Source organism: Pygocentrus nattereri, chromosome 3, assembly GCF_015220715.1.
Source record: "Pygocentrus nattereri isolate fPygNat1 chromosome 3, fPygNat1.pri, whole genome shotgun sequence".
Classification (NCBI taxonomy): domain Eukaryota; kingdom Metazoa; phylum Chordata; class Actinopteri; order Characiformes; family Serrasalmidae; genus Pygocentrus; species Pygocentrus nattereri.
The window spans coordinates 32,829,664-32,854,426 of NC_051213.1; the positions used below are offsets into that span (position 1 = coordinate 32,829,664).

The following is a 24,763-nucleotide window of genomic DNA, read 5'->3' on the forward strand; positions in this document are numbered from 1 at the left end:
GCCCAACATGTCAGTTAGTTGCAGACTGGAAAGAAATTGAATCTATAATCCATCAGGCCAGAAGCAGTGAACTCTCTCTCTTTCTCTCTTTCTCTCTCTCTTTCTTCTCTCAGACGGCTGTAAGTAAAAAAGAGTGATGTTGTATCAGCTCCATCAGAGCTCAATGGACCAAGATAAAACATGATTGTTCATTACCATGCTGCGGCTCCATACACTAAACTTCCCTGAACAAAGCTCACTGCACGATACAGGGGCTGACCTATCCGTGCTTCGTCCACTATTGCGTTCTTTTGTGGAAACTGTGGCTATGCTGGACAAGCAGAAATTCCATTACAGCTTTTCTTAGCAGATCGGTGATCTTGTTTGTGCACTGTACACATAAAAAACACAGCTACATGTTTCATTACAAAGAGAGCCATATTAATCCTATTTAATTGCGTTCAGTGCAGCGCAGTATATATATATATGTATGTGTGTGTGTGTGTGTGTGTGTGTGTGTGTGTGTGTGTGTCCATCTGTTATTCTGTGACATATTCACTCCAGAACAGCAGAGCATATCTGCATTATCATATTTTTATGATTTTGTTTACTTCCTTAAAATCCCTCACTTATTACATACTACATACATATTACTTATGTCTTATTATTGAGTAACTATAGGGACTACAATACAAACTAGTTGAGCTACTTTTAGTTATAAAAGCATGTAAGACATGGCCTTTTAAGGGGTTAACTGCATGTGTAACCCTATAGAAGTAAATGTTAGACATTATGGCAAAGTGAATGTGGATACTTCATGATCACAACTAAAGGAGTTTTTTGGAAATGCCATTCCAAAAAAAGCCATCATTTGACCCCCATCCCTTTCTGGCAATAACAGGCTTCACTCTTCTCAGGAGGCTTTCCACAAGATTCTGGATTGTGTCTGCTGAAATTTGTGTCCATTCAGTCAGAAGAGCATTAGGCACTGATATTGGATGAGGAGGCCTGGCTCACAGTTGATGTTCCAATTCGTCCTAAAGGTTGAAGATTGAGGTCAGGTCACTAAGCAGGCCACTGGTGTTTCTCCACACCAAACTCTTAATAGACCTTGCAACAGGAAAAGTCCTTCCCCAAACTGTTGCCACAAAGTTGAAAACATATATATTTGTATGCTGTAGCATTACCAGTACCCTTCGCTGGAACTAAGAAACTGACTAACCCGCTGAAAAAAGCCCCAGATCATTCTCTGCTGCACCAAATGTTATTGTTGGTACTATACATTCCGGTCGGTAGCGTTCACCTGGCATCTGCTAAACCCAGATTCCTCCATCAGACTAGATAGTGAAGTATGATTCATCACTCCAAAGAATGTTTCCACTGTTCCAGGGTCCAGTGGTGGGGTGCTTTACAACACTCAAGCTGACACTTGGCATTGCACATAGTAATCTTAGGCTTGCATACCATGGAAACCAATTTCATTAAGCTGCCAATGTACAGTTATTGTGCTGACGCTGCTTCTAGTGGCAGTTTTTAACTCTGTAGTGAGTGATGCTGCAAAGGATAGGCGATTTTTATGCACTACAGCCTTCAGCACTCTGTGGCCCTGCTCTGTGAGTTTGCATGGTCTAGTGCTTTGTGGCTGAGCTGTTTGTTGTTACTCCTAGATGCCCCCGTTTGTTTACCAAGGCAGCCCTTACAGTTGACCAAGGCAGATTTAGCTGGTCAGAAATTTCACAAACTGACATGGCAGAAGTGGTGTCCTATAACAGTGCCATGTTTAAAGTCACTGGGCTCTTCAGGACGACCCATCCTGTTGTCAGTGTTTGTGTGTGGTGATTGTATGGCTTCATGTTTGATTTTGTATACTTGAGTGTGGCTAAAAGACCTGAAGTGAAGGAATTAAGAGGGGTGTCCCCATACTTTTGGCCATATTGTGGATTCCTCACTAATACTGAGCCTGGTAGATTTAGTCCCAGTCTATGCAGTTATAAATAATCGTGTGCAATCAGTATCAGCATCATGCAGATATGTGCATAAAAAATATCGGATATCAGTTCATCCCCTTATCCCTCCCTAGCAGAATGGTTAGAATTACATTAATATTTCCTACTTGTGCACTAGCAGCACTAGTTATTCGCATGGAGTGGACGCGACTCTATTACATGACAGTAGAACCACAGCCAATGTGTCCTAACTGTGTGAACTTTCATGCACAAACAAAATAAATATCATTTGGAATTAACAACAGTTGTGCACTACTGTTTCTCATTAGGTTAAAAAGGATTTTTGCCAGTGTTCTGTTGACAAAGCTTGTCTGACCTCATAACAGTTGCTGTGAAAGAACACATTTGTGGGCATAGCACGGCTAGGTCAATTACCATTATTCATTTTCTTGCTCTGACCGTTACAAGACTATAATGTAACAAGTAGCTACCAGCTTTTGCATTGTTTTACCAATGAAATTTCAAATGCTTCAATTTCAAAACGCAGAAACTTGCTCATAGTTAAAGCTATGTTAAAACCTGAGTATTCCTGAACGTGTGTTTGGTTTAATGTGTGTGCCTGTGTGTGGGTTGGCTGATCTGCTGTGAAGCACGTGGTCATGATTGGTATGTTTGAGTTCTGCTTTGCTCTTTCTCCATCAGAGCTGCATGCTGCGGTGTGTGTGTCCACGCAGGCCAGACGGCTGGCTCCTGCATGCAGAACAGACCCGTCGCTTCAAACGCCCCCCAACACCCACACACGCACACACGAGGGGCGCACAGAGGAACCTACAAGGACTAATCATAAGAAATCCTATTTATTAATTTAATTATTGCCACGATGGCTAAATGCGCTCCCTGAGAATTCTCCTCATTACCCGCAGACCAAGCAGGGCTGAATCTTTTTGATCATTGTCATTCTTTCTTTCACCTTAGCTTTGCAGAGCTTCTTTTGAAGTTCTGTTGTGGCCAGTGCTGTTGTTATTTTGTCCTGCTTTACAGGTGTATGGATCTTCTACACTGAGCTGCCCGTTTTTCAGGTGCCTGTCTTACAGTGGTGAGGGTTATGCGTCATAAAGTAACATATGATTACATATTCCTGATCATTGTGGTGCATTACAGTGTAAATTCTTGTAATCACATTACAGGTACTGCCTTACTCGTGTCTGTAAAGCCCTGTTTGAGCTGGATTGTTTTTACCCTGGGAGATGCTGTGATTTTAGGGAACACTGAGAAGATCTGTGATTTTAATCCAGTGCGCATCTGCAGTGTCTGTAGTTTGTTATAGTCTGCCAAGTAATAATTCTGAACCTGGAGCTGCTTCAATTATAGTAGTCCTGTTAGAATTGACATCACAAAATCGATAAAGAAATTTTTTCCCGGCTAAGTGCCAAAATAGAGCTTAATTTGACCCAGTTCCTTAATCAAATTCATGGAAATGGGCGTCACCCCACACTGAAATGAGATGTAAAGTCTCCCACTGTATTTGTCATCTAGTTGCACAATGGCATTTCGATCCAGGCTGTTTGGGCTAATTTGGGGAAATTACGGAAATCCTTTATTCTGCCTGAATCAGCTGGTCGAATCACACATAGATTACATTTCCGGACCTCCTGTGGTAAAATTTATCCAGCTCCAATAAGGCTCAAGGGAATAATTAATCATGCACAATGCATTTACATCATAAATGCCCGCTCTATAGATTATTTGTGCCTGCAGCCACGCGTGTTGCCGATTTCCATTGTGTATGTGAGCAATGTGGTGCAAGAAGCACCATAAACTCTGCAGGCAATGTGTTGAAGAATTCTGTTAAAGTAAAATTTTTTATTCATAAAGTTTTATTTCTGGGCAGCTGTTTTTGAACAGGCTGTTGTTGTATACATATATATGTTTTTGATCATCATCAGTCAGTTGTTCATAGTTTTAATCTTGGCTTAATCATATTGGCTTTGTCTTGTTATGGGTCAGTGATAGAAGCAGGCCTTGTTTACTGTGATTGGCTGTTTCTTTCTATGTAAAATACTGACAGGACTACTGTGTTTTCCCTTGCACTTTCCAGCTGGTACAGATCTGTGTGAGTTTTAGAGAGCAAAGTAGAAGTAAATAATGAACTGTCTGCTTTTTCCGGGAAGTAATAAGTAATCATTTAGAATCTACAGTTTGAGAGAAGCATTTAGTAATTTGTAGTGGATTAAATTACTACTCCAACATTGCTGCATTGTGCCTACAGTCAATGGCCATTGTAGCTCATCAGTTGGTGCACGCTTTATTAGCTCCCCTACCACATCCAACAATGGAAAGGGACTTCCACAAGACCACCACTGACCAAATATTGTTAAAGTGGTGGGTCATTCTCAGCACAGCATTGACAATGACATTGTAGTGGCATGTTAGCATGTGTTGTGCTGGTCTGAGTGTATCAGGCACTGGCTGGTATGTTTAGTCCACCAACCAAAATATCCACCCAACAGTGGCCCAGTGATCAGAAACTGACACCTGATGAAGGACTAGAGGATGACTAACACAAAAAGCTGTAGTCTTTAACTGTACACCTTGCAGATGTGCAGCTACGGCTAATCAACTATGTGTCTAATAGAGTATGCACAGTGTTGACAATCTTTTTGTGCCTGTGCAACAAACATCACTAGCATGTTGGTGTTACTCTGGGTGGAGGTGTGCTGAGAATGGTCCACCGCTCCTAATATTTGCTCCCATGGTGGTTCTTCTCCACTGCCTGATGGATGATAAAGTACAGCAGCAGTCAGTAACATAACGCGCAAAGCCGTATGGCAGTTATTTCTGATAAACTGGCAGCTCAGTGTAGAGTGAAGCTTTCCTGGGTTATATGAGATGGAACTGATCAATTGCATGTCATGCTGTGATGAGAGATTTAACAATGCAAATAAACCATGAAATGCAATTTTGTAGGCATAAATAGCTGGAGATAGGTCTAATAATTGCACCACACCTGAGCATCTTCTGTATTCTTAGCTTGAAGCTAAGGTGTATAAATATGTAATATAGTATGTAAATAGTAATTATGTCAGTTTGGGTGAAATAATGTTGAGAACTTCAGGCTAGGAGAGTTTAACTCGGGTATGAATTAGGGAAAGGGAACTTTTGAACATTGGAGGCAAAGATCAGGGAGTTTGGGGAAAGCCTTAGAAATAATTGAATGTAATCTCCTTTAGGGCTGTCCCCAACCAATGTTTTTGGTCAAACAACATGCCAGATTATTGACTAAAAGTCAAATAACCATAATAAATAACATGGTTTTGGAAAACATTTTGCAGTAAAACAAAAATAATTATATATATATATATATATCTTTTTAATTTATTTCACCATAAATGTTATTGAGAATGTTTTTATGATTCCTTATGCAAGGGCAGCTTAGTGTCACATCATTTTGCATCCACCTTGCTCTAATGCATGCAGTGCATTGCAGGACTGATGAAAATGCGTGATCCAAACTTCTATGTTCAGAAATATCTACAGTTTTAACTGAATTCACTTGTAAAAATAAACAAGTAGTTAGCTGACAGAATCTTAGTTGATGAGTCCAGTATTAGTCGACTTTGAGAGCCCTAATCTCCTCACAGTGCAATCCCTGTGAATAAAGTACACCAAGATATGACCTCTGACCTCCCTCATATTTTAGCCCCTTCCTTGCGGCAGTTTGGAGTGACTCTTCATCAACAAAATGAGACACTGCACTAAATTCAAAAATCAACATTAGTTTAAAAGTATTTTGAATCTTAATTTAAAGAATCACAACAGACTTAAAAAGATTCCAAATCTAAGATTTTACAGTTTACCTAAAAAATACTGTAAAATGTACAGTAATTTATTGGCAGCAGAGTTGCCATTAATGTCCTGTATATTTACAATGAATTATTGCCAAGCATACATACAGTACTGTAATAAAAAAGTACTAAAATATTTAGTTATAACTTTTTTTTTCCATTTTTATTTCTTGTTTAGAAAAACACCATTAAAAGGACTCAGGTTTGGTTCCTGATTCTTACAGCACTGCAGACATTGCATGGGTTTATGAAATTGCACCAGCAGCTCCCCTGATTTAATTTCATAAAGAATTGATTAGCTGATGCAGGTATTGGATGGTGACAGTAAATACTGGGCTCCTTTGAAGAGAGCTTTGGAAGTGGTTAACACACTGGCAAGGTGTTAACATTGACAACTGCAATCACAATGTACTATTTTTTTGAGTTTATTCTAATGTTAGTGTTTTTTTTTTTTTTAATAAATCCTTGATAAAGAGATGTGTATATTATAATGCCAGGGAGTGATGAGGAGGCGGATGCATGCGCTGAGATAAGTGAGATTTATTATGGTTTTTACAAATCTCGAGATTTATTAAATCTAGAATCAGGGTCAAAATGGTCCAGGGTCAGAGAGCCAACACGGAGAACAGGAGGGACAGAAATAACGCAAATGAAAACAGGATAAACAGACTGCTGAGGCCGGAATAAACGAAACAGCACAGGATCGAACAATACGAACAGTACATACATTACAAGAGAATACAAAGCAAAGCATGGACTACACACCACAAAGACCAGCAAGAGACTAGGGAAAACATATGGCTTAAATGCAGGGAAACAACGAGGGTAAACAATACACAGGTGGACAACACAGGTGAGAACAATCAAGCCAGAATCCCTTTCTCAGATGCCTTTTTTAAATTAGCATCTGAAGACTTTTGCACAGAACTAGATCTGAAATATGTATGAAATGGCTAGTACAGACAAGAATTGTCTGAATTCATGGAAATTATGAGTGTGAACTTGTTTTGTTTTTTTTTTTTGTTTGTTTTGTTTTTTGCCAACATGACTGCTGCTGTACTCTTAAGAAAAATACTCTCATATTTTTTCTTCTGAATATCCCACAGGCATTTGGCATTGTTCTCTCCTTACAGGAGATTTACCAATTCTAATATTTCTTTACGAGGAGGCACGTTAATGTTGAATTAGAGCAGCACCGGGATTCTACCTTATTCCCAGAGACATGTCCAGCTCTGTGCAGTCGGGCACGGCTGCCCCGCTGAACAGGGCCACGAGTCCATGTTTATTTGCTATGCCTTCTAAACATCATAATCAGCTAGACCGGGACTGAATTTTTATGTAAATTGCACGTAAGCCGATTAAGCAAGGCAGTGGCATTGCAAACATTACTTATTTTACGGACCTCCAATTTTCCAGGCAGATGAGATAAAGGCGGAATAACATTATGTCAGTAATCATCCTGCTGCATTATTATGGTATTATAAAGACATTTCTCATGTCACACAAGGTAAATAGCTTCTCCTACTGAGAATCTATGAATCCTTACTGTGAATGATGACACAGTGTCCATGAGATGCCTGCGTGACTCATGTGAGCTACTGGCTCTCTGTAACTCGCCATATTATTCATACCTAGCACAGTGTTCTCTTAAGAATGGATTTAGTTTACCTCAGGGTCTTTTTCTCATATCAGCGCTTGAGCGTCTTGCCTCCTCCTGATTTCGTCTATTTTGCATATATGTCAGCAGGGGTGCAGGAAGGCGTTATAAGTTGTGGGTGCTGAGATATTAAACAATATGTGTGACCTGAAAGATGACGTCATACAAAATGATTTCCTTTTTTCCATTTGAACGCATCATAATAACATGACATAATGTAGCAAAAGATGACAATACATTTGACTGGCACATTAATCTGCTGATGCACAGCTTCACTCTGCTCTTTCATTCTGGGTGAATTTTATGTAATTCAACTGAGCTGTGACCACTCAGATTGTTGCTACGTGGTGCAGTAACTGACTGTGTCACACCCACAATCACACATGGCTGGATACTGCACTCAGCATATTATGAACATCAGAAGATTTTATTATTGAATTATTTTTTAACAGTTGCAATACTGAAATCATGTCATCAAGCAGCCCCTCAGCACCCCCCCCCTTCACAAATCCCTGTATTTCACACTTGTTTCAGAGGTTATAACAGTATTTTCTGTATAAAAATGCAAATTTTATGTGACCATTTCATTGATTAAAGGACAAAAGTTATCCAACACTAACTGGCCCAGTGTGAAAAAGTAATTGTCCCCTTAGTTACACAATCAACCAAACTGACTAAATACACACAGGCATGATTACTGCCAGGTTTAATCTATACATCACTTAAATAGACTCTTTCCTACAATGTGAAGACGACTAAAAGGTCTCAAAAAGCAGCATACTTTGCTACATTCAGCAATTCCAGATGTAGATAAGAAAGAAGGTTATTTAAATGCATCAGTCTGGAAAGGGTTCAAACCCTATTCTAAGGCTTCAGGACTTACTTGAACCTCTGTGAGAGCTTAGCTCTAAATAGGGAAAAACATGGAAAAGTGGCAGGCCTATCTAATTCCCCCAAGAACACAGCAACGACTCATCCAGGATGTCACGAAAGAGCCCAGGCAAACATCGTTCATGATTCCACTGTTAGAAAGAAAGAGACTGGACAAAAATAATATCCTTAGTAGAGCTGCGAGTTGAAAACCAACGCTAACCCAGAGGAACGTAAAGCCCCATCTTGCATTAGCCAATGAACAGCTTGCACCCACAAGCCTTTTGGAATGAGGCTCTATAAACTAATGCATCAGGAGTGGAATTTTTTTAAATGTTTGGTTGCAGTTCACACAACCAGTTGTTGAGTTTTTGGTGGCAGATACTTTTTCATGTGGGTGATATACTGTAGGTGTTGCTGAACATTTCCCCCTCATTAAAAGAGATGATCGCTTAAAACCCTCCTGGCCTTATATTACATTTTGAATATGGTTCTAAAACCATATCATTTGACAAATAGGCAAAAATAGAGGAAATCAGGAAGGGGCAAATACTTTTGCACAACACTACTTTCTACATAGCAGTGGATTTGACAGAAAGCTAATCCTGAAAATAGCAAAATAAAGTGACAGTCATTGTATAAAACCAAAGCTTTTGCTACTCAGGACAGACACCTGGAACTTCCAGTCACATGCACTTGCTATTGCATCAACTCTATTACATTCTGGACTCTGGCACTACAAACACACTTCCGTTCCGCCGAGGTTTCTGCACCAGAGGTGAAATCCTTCACTCTGTAGTAACCAACCATGTTGAGGAGCACACGCTTATTTTTGTGTGCTATGAAATGCATATAAATGTATTCCCTGTTTTCAAGCATGGAGACCATTCTTGTAGTTGCCCGAGAGATTGAAGCTCACTTTCAAATCTAAGCTGTGCTCCCAAGTGACATTTACCACATTATACTCTTTTAAAAACAAAGGTTGCTAAATGGTTCTTCAACGAATGGGTTCTAGCAACCACCTCTAATTGATGTGCTACACTCTCAGAAAAAAGGTACGAAACTGTCACTAGGGCAGTACCCCTCTTGTCACTGGGGTGGTACCTCAAGGGTACTGATATGCCTAGAGAAACACCCTAGTGACAAGACCCTGTCTTGTGTATATAGTTTTTCATGGCAGGGGGTGGGGGGTGGGGGGGGTATTTAAGATTGGATCTTAACACCGCTGTTGTACTTTTGAGGGTACATTTACAATGTTTGTACGTTTATGAACAAGAGCTGTACCTCCTCAGTACCTTTATTTCTAACTTTGTACTAGGCCTAATAATTGCATTTTAATAAATTATTTAAAATATAGTTTAAAACATTATCAAAGTCTTAAGAGTTTCTTTGAGTGTCATTTGACAGCTCTCTATGGAGTTTATGCTTCACTTAGGCACAAAAAAGGGGAAAAAATGCACTTGGAGCATAAAATCATGGCAGGTTGGCATTGTGGACTGAACACCGATTATAATGGAAGTGTATTTGTTCTGCCTGATGGACGACTATAACATGCTACAGAAATGCATCCATTCGGACTTGATACGTGATTTTTAAAGGGCCTGCAAGTGAAAGGTTATTTAGGGAAACAAAATATGTCCTTCTATGAAACCGCTCTGAAGAGCGCTTTTCTGTTTTATTAAAATATATAAGTTTCTATTAAACCCAGTTGTTGCTGCTAAAGGTGGCACAACCAGTTATTATATTGGAGGGAGGGAGGAGTTACTTTTTCACATGGATGACATAGGTGTTGCAAATATACACTCACCGGCTTTTATTAGGTATTTATTTATTAGGTACACCTTGCTAGTAAAAGGTTGGACCCCCTTTTGCATTCAGAACTGTCTTAATTCTTCGTGGCGTACTTTCAACAAGGTGTTGGAAACATTCCTCAGAGATTTTGGTCGGTTATTTGAGTCACTGTTGCCTTTCTATCATCTGGAACCAGTCTGTCCATTCTCCTCTGACCTCTCACATCAACAAGGCATTTTCGTCCACACAACTGCTGCTCACTGGATATTTTCTCTTTTTCGGACCGTTCTCTGTAAACCCTAGAGATGGTTGTGTGTGAAAATCCCAGTAGATCAGCAGTTTCTGAAATACTCAGATCAGCCCGTCTGGCACCAACAATCACACCACGTTCAAAGTCACTGAAATCACCTCTCTTCCCCCATTCTGATGCTCGGTCTGCACTTCAGCAAGTTGTCTTGACCAGCTCTACATGCCTCAATGCATTGAGTTGCGGCCAGGTGATTGGCTGATTAGCTATTTGTGTTAACAAGCAATTGAACCTGTACAAAGTGTATTGTACCTAATAAAGTGGCCGGTGAGTGTGTGTGTGTGTGTGTGTGTGTGTGTGTGTGTGTGTTTTATATATATATATATATATATATATATATATATATATATATATATATATATGTATATCTATCTAATTTTATATTTTTTCTTTAGAATCTCTCTGAAGAGCGATAAAGAACCATATTGCTTTCACTGAAGAATCTTTCAACGGATTATTCTTTAAAGAGTGAGTGAAAGTCTAAAGAACCTCCACCCAATATAAAAGTTCTGTTAGAACAGTGCATTCAAATCAGGAATCATTTAGAACCACTAATAATAAATTCTACACTAAATTTTCTTGAGTGATACCATAAAAGACCCACTTTTGGTTCTATAAAACCACATTTCATGGTGCTATGCCCATTCAAGGATTGTTCCTAGAACCTTTACGCTGTGTGGAGGTTCTTTGCTTTCAAACATCTCCAGTGAACCATCCATATAAAGGTCCTTTAAGGAGCCGAAAGTGTCTTTTGTGGCACTGCACTTTAACAGCACTCCTCTTCACCCCATCATCATCCTTGCTTCTCCTCTCCATCCTTCCCGGTGTCTGGAAAATTCCTCCTCCAAAATAGAGCAACAGTTCTTTTGTTCTCCAAAGCTCTTTTTTGTTCCCTCCTTTTTACCTTCCTTATTTTCTTATTTTCCTGTTTTCCCTGAATGACAGTGGAAGGCAGGATGAGTGAGGAGCAGCGCAGGGAGTCTACTCAGAGAGAGAGAGAGAGAGAGAGAGAGAGAGAGACAGAGAAAGTTTATAAGGCGCAGTTTAGTAGGAAATGTAAGAAAGAAGCCGGGGAATCTGTGGTGACCAGCTGCAAGAGAGGAGATAGCAGAGAGAGGCTTTTAATTCTCAATCCCCACAGAGCCTTTGAAAATTACCAATCTTCTTATCACAGACGCAGGGCTGCTTATGCAAATTGTTGTGGAGTGGAACGTTTAAACGGAAAATTACTCGACAGCAGTTTTTTTTGCTCCCCCCCTCCGCTCTCTCTCTCCCTCTCTCTCGTTCTCTCTCTCTCTCTCTCTCTCTCTCTCTCTCTAATTCGCTCTCTCTCTTTCTCCCTCCCTCCCTCTCTGTCCCTACCTCTCTCTCTCTTTCCACATAGAAAGCCTGTTTCCAGTCTCAGATAAGAAGATGAATTGCTCTCCGTGCTTTGAAGCGCGTCAGGATTTAAAGACTCCAGCCCAGCTCTGGTCTAGCACTGCCGCTCTCACTGGCTTTGTAGCGAAAAAAAACGAGGGGGGGTGGTGGGTGCGGGTGAGAAAAAGAAAAGCATTTCAAAACATCATAGATTCAGTTCTCCCTCTCTGCTCCCAAACACGGCTCGCTGCCTGCGGAGTCAAGTAGAGAAATATATATTTAAATACATCTCTGCTCCGCTCCTCAAATGTATTTACTCCAATACTTTTTTTTTATTCATATGTTTGTAGTCGGATGTTGAATCTCCTCAGTTCGGACTTAATTTAAAAACATGACAAAGTATAGCAAGGGGGGGGGGGGGTTGGAGGGGGAGGAGGGGAGGGGGTGACCGTTTGAAGCATTTAATGGCCAAATAACACTTGTGGCATTCTCTTAAAAACAGAATATCCATCACTGTTCCTCCTTAGCGGAGGAGGACGGCACATACGGGAAAGCAGAAGGAGTTGTATGGACACTATTGTGTCTATAAACACCTGCTTCTCCTCTGGCTATTAGACTCTTGTCTGAGAAATTTTGATTTTTTTTAAGTCAGCTTCACTCGTATTTGTGCTCAAACGCAGGAGGTGGCATAAACACACCATGTGTAATGAAGGCTTGTGGGATCCTCAGCAAAAACTAACTTTTTAGTGAGAATTATGACAGAAGTTAGGTTTGGACATTTTGTACTGTAGGTGACGAGGTACAGTTGCTCTGTGTATGGATGTATATGAAAGCTAGAAAGAGCACCTTCATTCCTTAGGCTGAAAATAAATGACAGCTCAGCATCTTCTCCCACCATCAATTTGGGGGCGACTTTTCAAAATCTTTTTAATGCATGTTTTCTATGTTGATTTTGCAATAATTTAACAATTTAAGCCCATAAATACCCAGGAGCTGGTGGCGGGTCCCGACTTCCATTTCAGTTACTGAATAATAAGCACTGGGATATATAAAGTGTCAATCTTCTATACCATCTAAACTCCCCTCTTCTGTCTGTCCATCCACAGAGGCAGCTGAGAAAAAGGAAATGCTATCTGCTGATTGCTGGGGTGCTCATTCTGACTGTCCTGATCATCATCATCGCTTTATCAGCCAGAAAATGAGAGAAAGCCTTTAGGTAAGCCATTCACCTGCACATGTGCCTCATCAGTGCACAAAAACAACTAATTTAGCTTAAGGGGACTTGTTTCACTCTTTCTCGTCTCAATTTAATTTTGTTTCCTGCTCTTTAAAAGATAATTGGCTAACTCTTTATAATAACAGGCCACTATAAACAGCAGCGTAATTATTATCTAATAGTTTGTTAATGAATGTTAATGATTATGTAATTGTTACTCTTGCATTACGAAATGCTACCATTTGAATGATTAACCTTTTATTTAGTACATGCAATTAGTTAAAGCACTGTAAATGCTTTCTGTAATTGTATCATATTTCAAAGTTTAATAAACAATACGATATATTGCTGCTTTGGAACAAAACCTCGTATCTCCATTGTTGACATTTTTCAGTTTATGACTTAATTTGAAAATGTCTGTTGCTCTTTAAATTGTGTGTTGATTTCATGACGAATGGACCAAAATGACTTGGGAAAAATGTCTGGTTCCATTTACTTAAAAGTAAAGTAGGTTTCTTCCTTCTCCTGTAAAGTTACCATTTTGGAGATACAAGGTTTTGATATGTTTATAAGTATAGTACTATACAAAAGGCACCTAAACACTTTATTTAAGACCATTCATCTCTGTAGTGAGTGTGCTCTTATTTGTAGATAGATAATAGAAAAAAATATAGAATAGAAAAAAAGCATAAATAATAATAAAATAAAAGGTTTGTGAGCTACGAATGAAATGTGGTACTAGATTTCTCTTTAGTGCTCCCAGGATGTGTTCAAATCTTTCAGCAGCAAACTCGCTTCATATTTAATTAGTATTCACAAGATTACAGATTGTATACAATTGATTAACTACAGTTAATCAATTGTATACAATTAAAAAAAGATTTGGAAATGGTTAAATGATCACATTGACTGATATAAAATTTGTATTTGTAATATAAGCTCTTCTCTGAGTAAAAAATGCTCAAGTTGATTAATGATTAAAATTATTAATGATTAGGTTTGCACAGTTCACATTTAATTATTGATCATTTGTATGTCACTAAGTAAATGGTTAATAATTCACCATGTATTGTAAATTTAATTATTACATAATCATTAGCAGTCTTTACCATAATATTACATTAGAATTGTTACTGTTAATTCGGGCTTGTTATAATAAAGTGTCACCAACAACTGCAAGAGTGCAAAACGAACAGCACTTAAGTCCAAATGTTTATTATCTCCTTTGTGAAGAAAAGTTCATTTTCTGGGTGTTGATTGTGTTTGCTACTGACCACTACTCTGACTGGCCTTCATTGGAGTGGGTGGGGTAGGGGTGTGGTCATTGTGCAGTGGTTAATGGTGCAACAGTTAGCTGCGGTGTAGCACTGAGTAGAGAGAGAATAGATGTTTAGCTTTTTAAGTTTCCTGTGAGAGCCAGATTAAGAGCAGGTGCCAGCCAAGCATGTCATTACACAGCAGTAACTAGAGATGTTCACAAGCCATTTAACGTGAGTCCAAGTCTAGTGTTTCTGAATCTGAGTCAGGTCTTGAGTCTTTAGTTGTGAATTTTAAGTAAGTCTCAAATGGTTGTTATTTGCAATTAGCTATATACATACACACACACTATATGGACAAAGGTATTGGGACACCTACAGGAGCTTTGGAGCTTTTATCTCCAAATATATATATATATCATTCTAAATGCATAGGCATTCATATGGAGCTCTTCTACAAGATTTTGTCTGTGGGAATTTTTGCCCATTCATCCAGAAAAGCACTTGTGAGGGCAAACACTGATGTTGGACTAAAGGGCCTGGCTCGCAAGCTCCATTCTAGTTCATCCCAAAGGTGTTCAGTGGGCTTGAGGTCAGGACTTTGTGCCTGCCAGTCATGTTCTTCCACACCAAATTCTTTCAGCCATGCCTTTATGGGCCTAGCTTTGCACACTGAGGCACAGCTTTGCTGCAACAGGAAAGGGTCTCCCACAAAGTTAGAAGCTACAGCTGTCCAAAATATTCTTGGTCTGCTGAAGTATTAAGATTTCCCTTCACCTTAACTAAGGGTCCTAGGCCAACCCCTGAAAAACAACCCCATGGCATTATCTCTCCTCCACCAAACTTTACAGTTGGTGCAATGCAGTCAGGCAAGTAAAGTTCTCCTGGCATTTGCCAAACCCAGAGTCATCCATCAGATGAAAAAGAAGTCATTCTTCCTCTCTTCTTTTTACTTTCACTTTAACTGTGCTCAATAAATCTCTACAAGAATAGCAAAGAATACATAGAAATCATATTAGTTTATTATTCTGTAGAAGTTATCTGTTACTCACTAAAACCAAACACAAGTTTACCGGATTTTATATATAAAATCCTGCATCTAAATTCATGTTTTGCTGGTCCCTTTAAATGCCACATTAATTGCATGCAGCATTTTGGTTCTGTCCACCAGGCATGGTTTTTCTAACCAAACATTATAGTAAAAGTCTCTGACTTGAGTCCCTATCTCTGACGGAATCCCTGTACATTGAATTGTAATTAGCTTTTGCTTACCCCAATTACCACCACTAAGATAATACTAATATCTGCCAGCACCCTGTGGGATTGTCATGCTCTTTTGTTAGCACTAAGCTAATGTTGCAATTTCATTGCAGGTCTCTAGCTTATAGTATACTATATATATATATATATATATATATACCCTGTACATGAACTAAGAATGAAAAGCAATTTTGTTTGCTATATCTTCTTTCAGTTTTTTTTACCTTATCACTTCCATGTAGGCAGAAAAGCCAAAAGGTTCTGTATTTGCATGGATCATTTACATTATCTTGAGTTTATATTTCTAGCCCTTTAGAACAGACTTTGTAATTGAGTGCCTGAAATCCCTCCCACCGTTCCACCCAAAGAGCCAGAGCATTAGCTTTACTTTTGTTATATAAAAAGATTTCTGCTTCTAACCTTGGCTGCTAATTATTCTAAATCAAAATAAAGCCTGTTTGAAATCCCACAAAAAGGAGTCGCAATTAGTTTACATACTGAAATTGAGCTCCTGACATTTATGTAATCTTAGATAGTATATCAACATAGCATTAGCCACTCTCAAGCTTTTTTCAGACAAAGTGACTCCAGCTAATATTTCACCCACATGTAATATTTCTATTAGAAAAGCTTGGCAGTTTTATCAGTTACATGGATTACCTCTTCATTCATCTGAGAAAGGGCATGAGGCCAACCTAAAGTTAAACCGCCTCAGTTCACTTCAGCATAGCCGTTCATTCCTCTATGAGCTGCTTCGTTTGTTCTCCGCTTGTTCATTTGCTCATTCATTTGCTCATTATCCATGGGTGGGGTGCAGAGGGCTTGCAGGGTGGAGGAGGGCTGTGCATGTTTCCATGAGCTGCTGGAGGAGGGAGATGTTAATCTAAGTGGTTTTGATCTCCTCCCACAGCCTCCCGCGGGACAGCAGCCTGAGTGACAGTCTGCACTCCTCCAAATATCGATCAGCACACTCCCTTCTTTCTCTCTCTCCCTCCAGATAACCTGCACAGCTCATACCCTCTGTCTCCCTTCCTCTTTCTCCCTCCTCCCTCTCTTTCTCTTTCTACTACTTCCACTACATTTTCACTTTTCACTTTAACATTTCCTCTCTCTCTCGCTCTCTCTTTCAGTCTCTCTTTCCTCCTCTGACTTACCTTCTCTCTCACAATCTCTCTCTTTCTGCTTCTTTTGCTCCCTCTCTTTCTCTCCTTCTGTTCCCTCTCTCCTTTTTCTCTGACTCTCTCTCTCTGTCTCTCTCTACTACTTCCACTATGTTTTCACTTTAACATTCTCTCTATCTCTCCTCTCCTTCCCTTTTCTCCTTCACTGTGTTTGCCTGCTCTCTCTCCTCTCTCTTTCTCTTTCTCTCTCACTCTCAGTCTCTCTCTCTCTGACTCACTTTCTCTGTTTATCTCTCTCTGACGCTCTCCTTCTCTCTCTCCCTATCTCTTCTCTCTCTGTAACTCTTCTTTTTTTCTCTTCCTCTCTTTCTTCTTCTTTATTTCTCTCTCTTTCCTCCCTGTCTGACCTTCTATCTCCCCTTCACTCTTTCTCTGATCTCCCTTTCTCTCTCCTCCCTCTCTGAGCTTCTTTTTCTCTTCCACTTTCTCTCCCTCTCTGTCCCTGTCTCTTTCTTGCCTTCAGTATTTCTCTGATCTGTCTTTTTATTCTCTCTCTCTCTCTCTCTCTCTCTCTCTCTATCTATCTCTCTCTCTCTCTCTCTCTCTCTCTCTTTAACCCCACTGTACACCTCTTGTTCTGTAATTTGTGTGAAAGTGAAGTGATAACATCTTTAATTAACTAGCTCTTAACTTCTATCTGTAAAATGGCATGAAAGAGTGAGTAGAACGTGTTTGAACTTGGCTCTGTGATCTTGTCTTTCAGTGAGTTTCTCATGCATTCATGAAGTGAGAGAGATTTTGACTTGTGACTGACATGCATGTTGATAACAATAAACGATGGATAGATGAATAATAACTACACTACTTTGCTGTCTTTATATGAAGTTTGTTCAGTTCTTTCACCCATTTTGTTTTGCCGACCAGAAAGCTAATCTCTTAGACTCGCTTAGATTTACAAATATCAGTTCCTGAATAGTTCTTAAAACATGGCTGTGATGGATATGAAACCTTTAAATGATGTGGTGGTTCTTTAAACTTCTGTAAAAGAAGTGCTTCTTCTATGGCATCAGGCCCTCAAATTGCTATAGGCTGATTGTGCAGCAACAGATGAGCTCATCAGCAACTATATAAGCCTACAAAATGCTATTATATGTCTGATGTGTCTGATAACACATGGACTGACCACCCCAGAGTCCAGACCTCAACATTACTGAATTTGGATTACTTGGATCGTGAGTGATCGTGAGGAAAATGCACCCAAATTCTCAGACTGAACTTTGGAGATGTAAAAAATATCCTTGCAAATGAATGGAAGCTTTAACGAAGGCAAACATATTAATATTATATTCAGCATTCTGTGTGATTTTTGATTGTTTTTTGCTTGTTTCTCGAAGCTGAAAAATGAAAAACTCATTCTTATTTACCATTTTGACGAGAAAAATAAATAAATGAAAGGTGGTCTCTGACTTCTGCACAGTACTTTTATGGAAAGTGCTGCTGTTAAAATGGCCAATAAGTGCAGATACATTGGCAATTCAGTATGTAGTGTGTATGACATTTCTTATGACTATGTATTCTAACTTAACTAGGTACATGTTTGAATATTAACCCCACCCTCTTTTCTATCTATTTTCTTGTTGGTTTCCCCTCAGTGTTTGACTTAAGCATGTTTGGTGTACATCCCCCTGGTTATCTTCCCCAGGTACACTCTCTGAGGTCATGGATTACTGGGTTTTGAGATTGGTGGAGCAATGTATACAAAATCATATTTGCAGTGAAGATGGGATTTCGGTGCAGGCTGTGTGCAGGAAAGGGATGGTGGTGGGGGGGCGGGTGGCAGTCTGAGCAATAATATCTGGTTCTCTGCCATCACAGACTCTGCTGTAAGCCTGCAAGAGGCAGCCAGCTCGCTGCGTACAGGGAACCGGCTCCAAAACTAGTATGGATTTATAAAGTATTAACAGCTCTGAGTCTGTGTAAACATGAAACGATCGGATCTGCTGTTAGTCTGCTTTATTCATCCTTTTCTTGTCTTTTTATTGTTTTCTCCGGCATTCGGTTTCCCTTTTGCTTCCTAAGTTGCTCACAGTTTTTTGTTTTTTTTTTTTGTCACAGGTTCACAGAGGTTTTGTATTTAGAGGGTTGACACCAAAACGACTTTCACATCAAGTCTGTACCTTAAAGGAGGGTGAGATGACAAAAATAGCGACATGATGCATCACAATGGCATCACGCTCAAAAAAGTGAAATCACTCTTTTTAATATGTGTAACATAAAACTATTTTGGCTGCAGATAGATATATACAGTGATTCTAATATCGTCACTGTCATATCACAAGCAACATTTTTATAGATTTATTTTACATCGCTTGAGCAGATCAGCTGCCCTTTACATCAATGCGAACATTTCATGATGAATGAAACAGCCAATAGAAACAGGCCGTTGTATTAAAACTTAAATTACAACTTGCATTAAAAATTAAGAATGTTTTGGTCTTCTGTAAAAGCAATTTAGTAATTTGTGGACACATGGTTTTGTTAGATAAATAGACTTTTGTTCCTAAAAGTACTCAGGAAAACATCTGCAGTTACTTTGTGCTGTCTAGTTGCTAATATTAAAATCGGAATATTATTATTGAATAAAAGGACAGTTGATTTCTTTTGTATGCTTGTGTTAATATCAACTTTTAGTTTTCCTTTTTTAGTTTTTCATGTTAGGCTCTTGACAAAAATAAAAAAAAATCAGCATTTACAAAAATAAATCATCTAAAGGCCTACATCTTACTTTTTCTATATTTTCATTTTTCTCTGAGTGGTGTGTTAGTGTGTGCTGTGCTGGTATGAGTGGATCAGACACAGCAGCGCTGCTGGAGTTTTTAAACACCTCAGTGTCACTGCTGGAGTGAGAATAGTCCACCAACCAAAAATATCCAGCCAACAGCGTCTTGTGGGCAGCATCCTGTGACCACTGATGAAGGACTAGATGATGACCAACACAAACTGCAGCAGCAGATGAGATACTGTCTCTGATTTCCAAAAACGTTGAGATGCTGTGTGAAGTATAAACCATATTTTAAAGGAAAATACTACAAAGACAATATATCAAATGTTGAAGCTGAGAATTTTCATTATTATTATTTTTTTTATATATATGCCCATTTTGAATTTGATGCCAGCAACACGTTCCAAAAAAGTTGGGATGGAGTCATTTTTACCACTGTGTATTATCCCCTCTTCTTTTAACATCACTCTGTAAACGTTTGTGAACTGAGGAGACCAACTGCTGTAGTTTTGAATTTTGTATTTTCCCTTTCTTGCATGATATAGGATTTCAGCTGCTCAACAGTTCATAACCCTCCAAATGTTGTCATCCACAGGACACTTTTCCACTTCACCTCAGTCCATTTTAAATTAGCTCAGACCCAGAAAGGTAGGAGCTTTTCTGGATCCTGTTTTTGTACAGTTTCTTCTTTGTGTTTTAAAGTTTGAACTTTCATTTGTGGGTGCAGGGACAGACTGTTTTCACAGACAGTGGTTATCGGAAGTGTTTCTGAGCCCATGCAGTGATTTCCTTTCCAGAATCGTGTCTGTTTTTAATGCAGTGCTGTCTGAGGACCCAAAGATCATGGCCAGCAAACACTGGTTTTTGGCCTTGGCCCTTATATACAGAGATTTCTCCAGATTCTTTTAATGATATTAGGTATCGTAGACGATGAAAAGCACAAGTTCTTTGCTATTTTACCTTGAGAGAATGTTATTTTTGAATTGTTGCACTATTTGATGGTGCAGTCTTTCACAGAGTGGTGAACCCCTCCTCATCTTTACTTCTGAAAGACTTTTGAAAGCCTCTCTGAAATACTATTTTTATGCCCAGTCATGTGACTGTGTTGTTGCCAATTAACCAGCAGGTGGTTTTTTTTTAGCATTACACAACTATATCAGCCTTTTGTTGCCTCTGTCCCAACTTTTTTGAAACATGTTCTTGGCATCAAATTCAAAATAGGCAAATATTTTTCAAAAAAACAATAAGATTTCTTAGTTCAACATTTGGTTTGTTGTCTTTGTGCTATTTTCAATTAAATAAATGGTTTAAATGATTTGCACATCATTGCATTTTGTTTTTATTTACATTTTGTACAGCATCCAAACTTTTTTGGAAATGGGGTTGTATAAGGTAGAGCAACAATGTAGCTGTGTCTAATAGAGTGGACAATGAGTGGACACTGATTCACCTGTACCAGCGCAACACACCTGCACCACGTCAGCGTCAAGGTTGGACTGAATGGACTAGAGGGTGAATGGTACATATATATTAACAGTTTGATTAACAATCAAACAAACAAATCCATGATCCATGGACCCTGCAAGATGGAACAGGATGAAAGATAAAACTACTGTTTAAATCTGTAACATAACTTATTGCCATAACTGGCCATAGCTGGTCAGCTACATGTTCCTATGCGGTTCTTGCAGTTACTACACACCATTTTTGTTTGCCGACTCTCTATAATTGGCTCTAAATAGTCAGTAAAACATTGCTGTAGGCTGAGTTCCTAAGGCACTTTCTTGAGTCAAGTGACAGAACGTTATGACAACTGACTTTATAGCTCAGTGTACGTTAAAGAGACATAATGCTTCATAATGTCATTATGTAACTGGAACGTACACTTAGCTACAAAGCCAGTTGTCATACAGTGCTATGTCATTTCATCCCAGAAAGTGCCATAGCACAGCCCAGTGTCACATTGCACAACTTAAGTATATGTGGTGTAGCCTTATGAACACTGCCCTTCAAGAAAGTATTGCTAAATTGTCTTTTTTAGAATTCATGCAGTTGTTTAATGCACCAGACGTGCTGATGGCACTCGTGATATCCTCTGAAAAGCATAATTTATCATGATAATAATAACATATTGTCTTAATGCCAACTCCAATGCTGTGCTAAGATCAATGACAGAAGCTGGTATGTGGCGTGGGTGGTGCAATCACTGAAAGAGGCAAGAGCAGAAAAAAGAAAGTCTAGCTAGAAATAAAGCGAGAGAAAAAGGGTCTCTGCTCAGAGACAGAGCGGCAGAGGGGAAAACACAGGGCCTAATATATCAGTTTAATGAGAGTGGCAATGACAGAAATAACTGGGGAGCCGCTTCGCCTCTCAAATCAATAGCCTGGCGCTTTATGGCGCACTAAATAACGCAATAACTGCACCCTGACACTTATTCCTGCGAATTATGTTACCAGCGCTGCCCTCACATCTTGTTTACAGAGTCATTTGGGGGAAGAAATTCTTCAATATGCATGTCAGTGCCATGCGCTAACTGTAGCGTGCAGAGCCGTTAAAATCGGGGGCAATGAGAGACTGGCCCTGGCTCGCTGAGTCGCTAGGCTGCTAAAAATGAACCCTTAATGGTGTGACAATTGGCTATTGCTCTTTCCAGTTCTAATTTGGTGACCGTGATGTATTTAATACTGTAAGAGTGCTTAAACACTCTCTATTAGCAGTGCTAGGATATTTTACAGGGGCTTTAGGCCTGGTTGAGACTGTTCCTCACAGGGAGAGAGTTCAGCTCCTAAAATAAATGCTCTGTGCTCCACTTCAGCAAATGTTATGCAGTGAAAAACTTTGCTGTTTTATAAAGATATGAAGTTGTCCTAAGTGTGATATGCAGACTGGGCAGTCCAGAGAATGAGTGAGCGAGCAGATAGCAGCTAAGGTGTTACCAAGCACTACAGGTCCTAACACATGAGCTCTTATACATGTGTGAGAGTGTGAGACACATAGACACCCATGCTTGACAGTATTTATGTTGCTGACAAAGTTGATATTCTTTGTTCTGGGTGAAATTAGATTGAGATGATGTATGCAGAGCGAAACCATTAAATACAGTTATGTGGTTCTCAGCAGTATCTGAGTAAGTCTTGCCTATGCTAGTAGTACTAATATATAACATATTGTAATTTCATGCAGTGTTATTGCAAAAAATGCAGCTGTTCTGCTGTACATGCCATCCTCTTTCTCTATATTTATTGTCCATTTGCCTTAGCCTACTCATTGGCCGTTTTATCACTTACCTTGTACCCACTTTGTAGGTTTAGGTACAAAAGAGTATAAACGAAGGATTTAGGTTTAAAATGACTTTTTTAAAAATCTAATGCTTTGCAAAAGTATTGAACTCCCTTAAAAGTCATTGGATTTGTCTGGATTACAAATGACACTTTGATATTTTGCGCTGTCATATTTGATTTAAAACCTTAGCATTAAAGAATTTATAGTGATTAAGCAGTGATTTTGGTTTTAGATATACAAAAATATTATGTGACCACAATGACTAAATGAAAAATGCTGTTGGCATAAATATTCAGCCCCTTTTACTGTCGACGTTTCAAGTTTACCCAGATTGCCTAACAGGTACACACTTGGCCTACAATTGGCCTCTCCCTGTGAATCATTTTCTGGATGACAGGTCCCCTTAATTTAACCACCATTGTTAGACTGCGAAGGAAAAATGTGAAGATGAAGATCAAGGAACATTTTAATAAAGTTAAAGATAAAGTTATAGACATATGTATATAGCCTACAAAATAATATCCAAGTGTTTGGATGTCCCAGTGAGCACTGTTGGATCAGTTGTGAGGAAATGGAAGCTGAATCGTGCCACCCAGGCACTGCCTAGACAAAGCTGTTCATCAAAAGTCAGCCTGAGAATAAGAAGGGGGTTTTGTGAGGGAAGCCATAGAGAGGACACCAGTCTTTGAAGGCACTACATAGTTCAGTGGCTGAAACTGGAGTGAAGGTGCACCAGTCAATGATATCGAGAGCTCTGTACACAACTGGCCTGTGTATTATGGTGGCTATAAAGAAGCCATTACTGAAGAAAAAAAGAAACAGATCAAAACACATCTCCCAGAAAGCATCAGACCCAGCTACTCCTAAACTGTGTGCAAAGCTGGTAAATATTTACCCCATTAGACTTAGTGGAAAGGTGGTTCTACCAGTACTAGTCTGAAGGGGTTGAAAACATATGCAAGCAGCATTTTTACACTTGTATTTTTTTTTGTTTGTTTTTTGTTTTTTAACGTTCTGCTGATTTTGGCTTAGAAAGCCCATACTGATGTGCAATAAAATGCTGACTGGAACAATTTGTGTAATTTATAATCCAGATGAATCTGATTACTTTTAATACTTTTATTTTGAATATATTTCTATGTATGTGTCTGTATATATTTATATGTTTACACTACATTCAGGTACTGCCATACTTCAAACATGCAATGTTAAATGTAAAAGTTATATATAGTATTAATATATTTGATCTCTCATTGGGTGAGTGAGTGGAGTTAGGGTAACCTTCTGATGGGTCAAATTAAATGTCCTCACAGGCCAATCTTGGGCAGCTCTGCTCTACCCCATCAATCAATAGAAAGGGACCACCATAAGACTGCTGTTAAACTAAATATACTTGGTGGTGGACAGTTCTCAGCACAGAAGTGATCATGGTGTGCTGGTTTATTGTTCTTTTCCACAACAGCGTTTATCATCTACACCCTCAAAAATAAAGGTGTCTAAAGGAGGTCTTTGGAGTGATGCCATTGAGGAACCACGTTTGGATCCCTACAGAACATTTCATTAAATGGTTCTATATGATTTTTTACATCCAAGCTATATTTACTGTGACTAAACTGTCACTGGGCCAGTACCCCTCTTCTCACTGGGGTGGTACACTCAAGGGTGTACCTTTATTTAGGGAACCTAATTGCACCCTATCTGTAAGTGTAGGTACCTTTTTTTAGGTTGTATTAACACCATATACCTCATTTTTTTACCCCAGGCTTTTTATTTTATTGTTCTGTTTTAAAACATTAGGTTATGAAAAGATACAAAAATGTACCTTTCCCTGCGAAAAGCTTATTTAAAATGCACAGTTGGAACTTTGGACCCTTATACCTTTGAGGATGTGTTTGCATTGTTAATACCTTGAACATGAAAAATCTACCTCTGCATGCTGATTCATTTTACTGCAGTCAGCATGCTGTAACTCCTCTGGCAGCAGAGTTAAAGTGGATGTCATCAATGGTTCTGAATGTATTGTCCACAAGACTTTTGGTTTGATAGGGTTAAAAAAAAACAAAAAAAACCCCACCAATACTGCTGAGCCAGA

The 24,763-nt window shown here is 39.1% G+C and overlaps 1 protein-coding gene across 4 annotated transcripts in view; it reads left to right on the forward strand.

Moving 5' to 3' along the window:
- tsnare1 (T-SNARE Domain Containing 1) overlaps window positions 1-24,763 on the forward strand; it is a 201,243-nt gene that overhangs the window by 157,206 nt on the left and 19,274 nt on the right. For 3 of the 4 annotated variants that reach the window (XR_005130068.1, XM_017706803.2, XM_017706804.2), the window contains exon 11: window positions 12,861-12,970. Coding sequence is in view for 3 of the 4 variants with exons in the window: in XM_017706803.2 (XP_017562292.1) it covers window positions 12,861-12,956 (96 nt within the window). In the remaining variant the exon portion in view is untranslated. Of the gene's footprint in view, window positions 1-12,860; window positions 12,971-16,396; window positions 16,556-24,763 lie in introns of those variants that run through there. The other variant, XM_017706806.2, reaches the window with a different exon arrangement.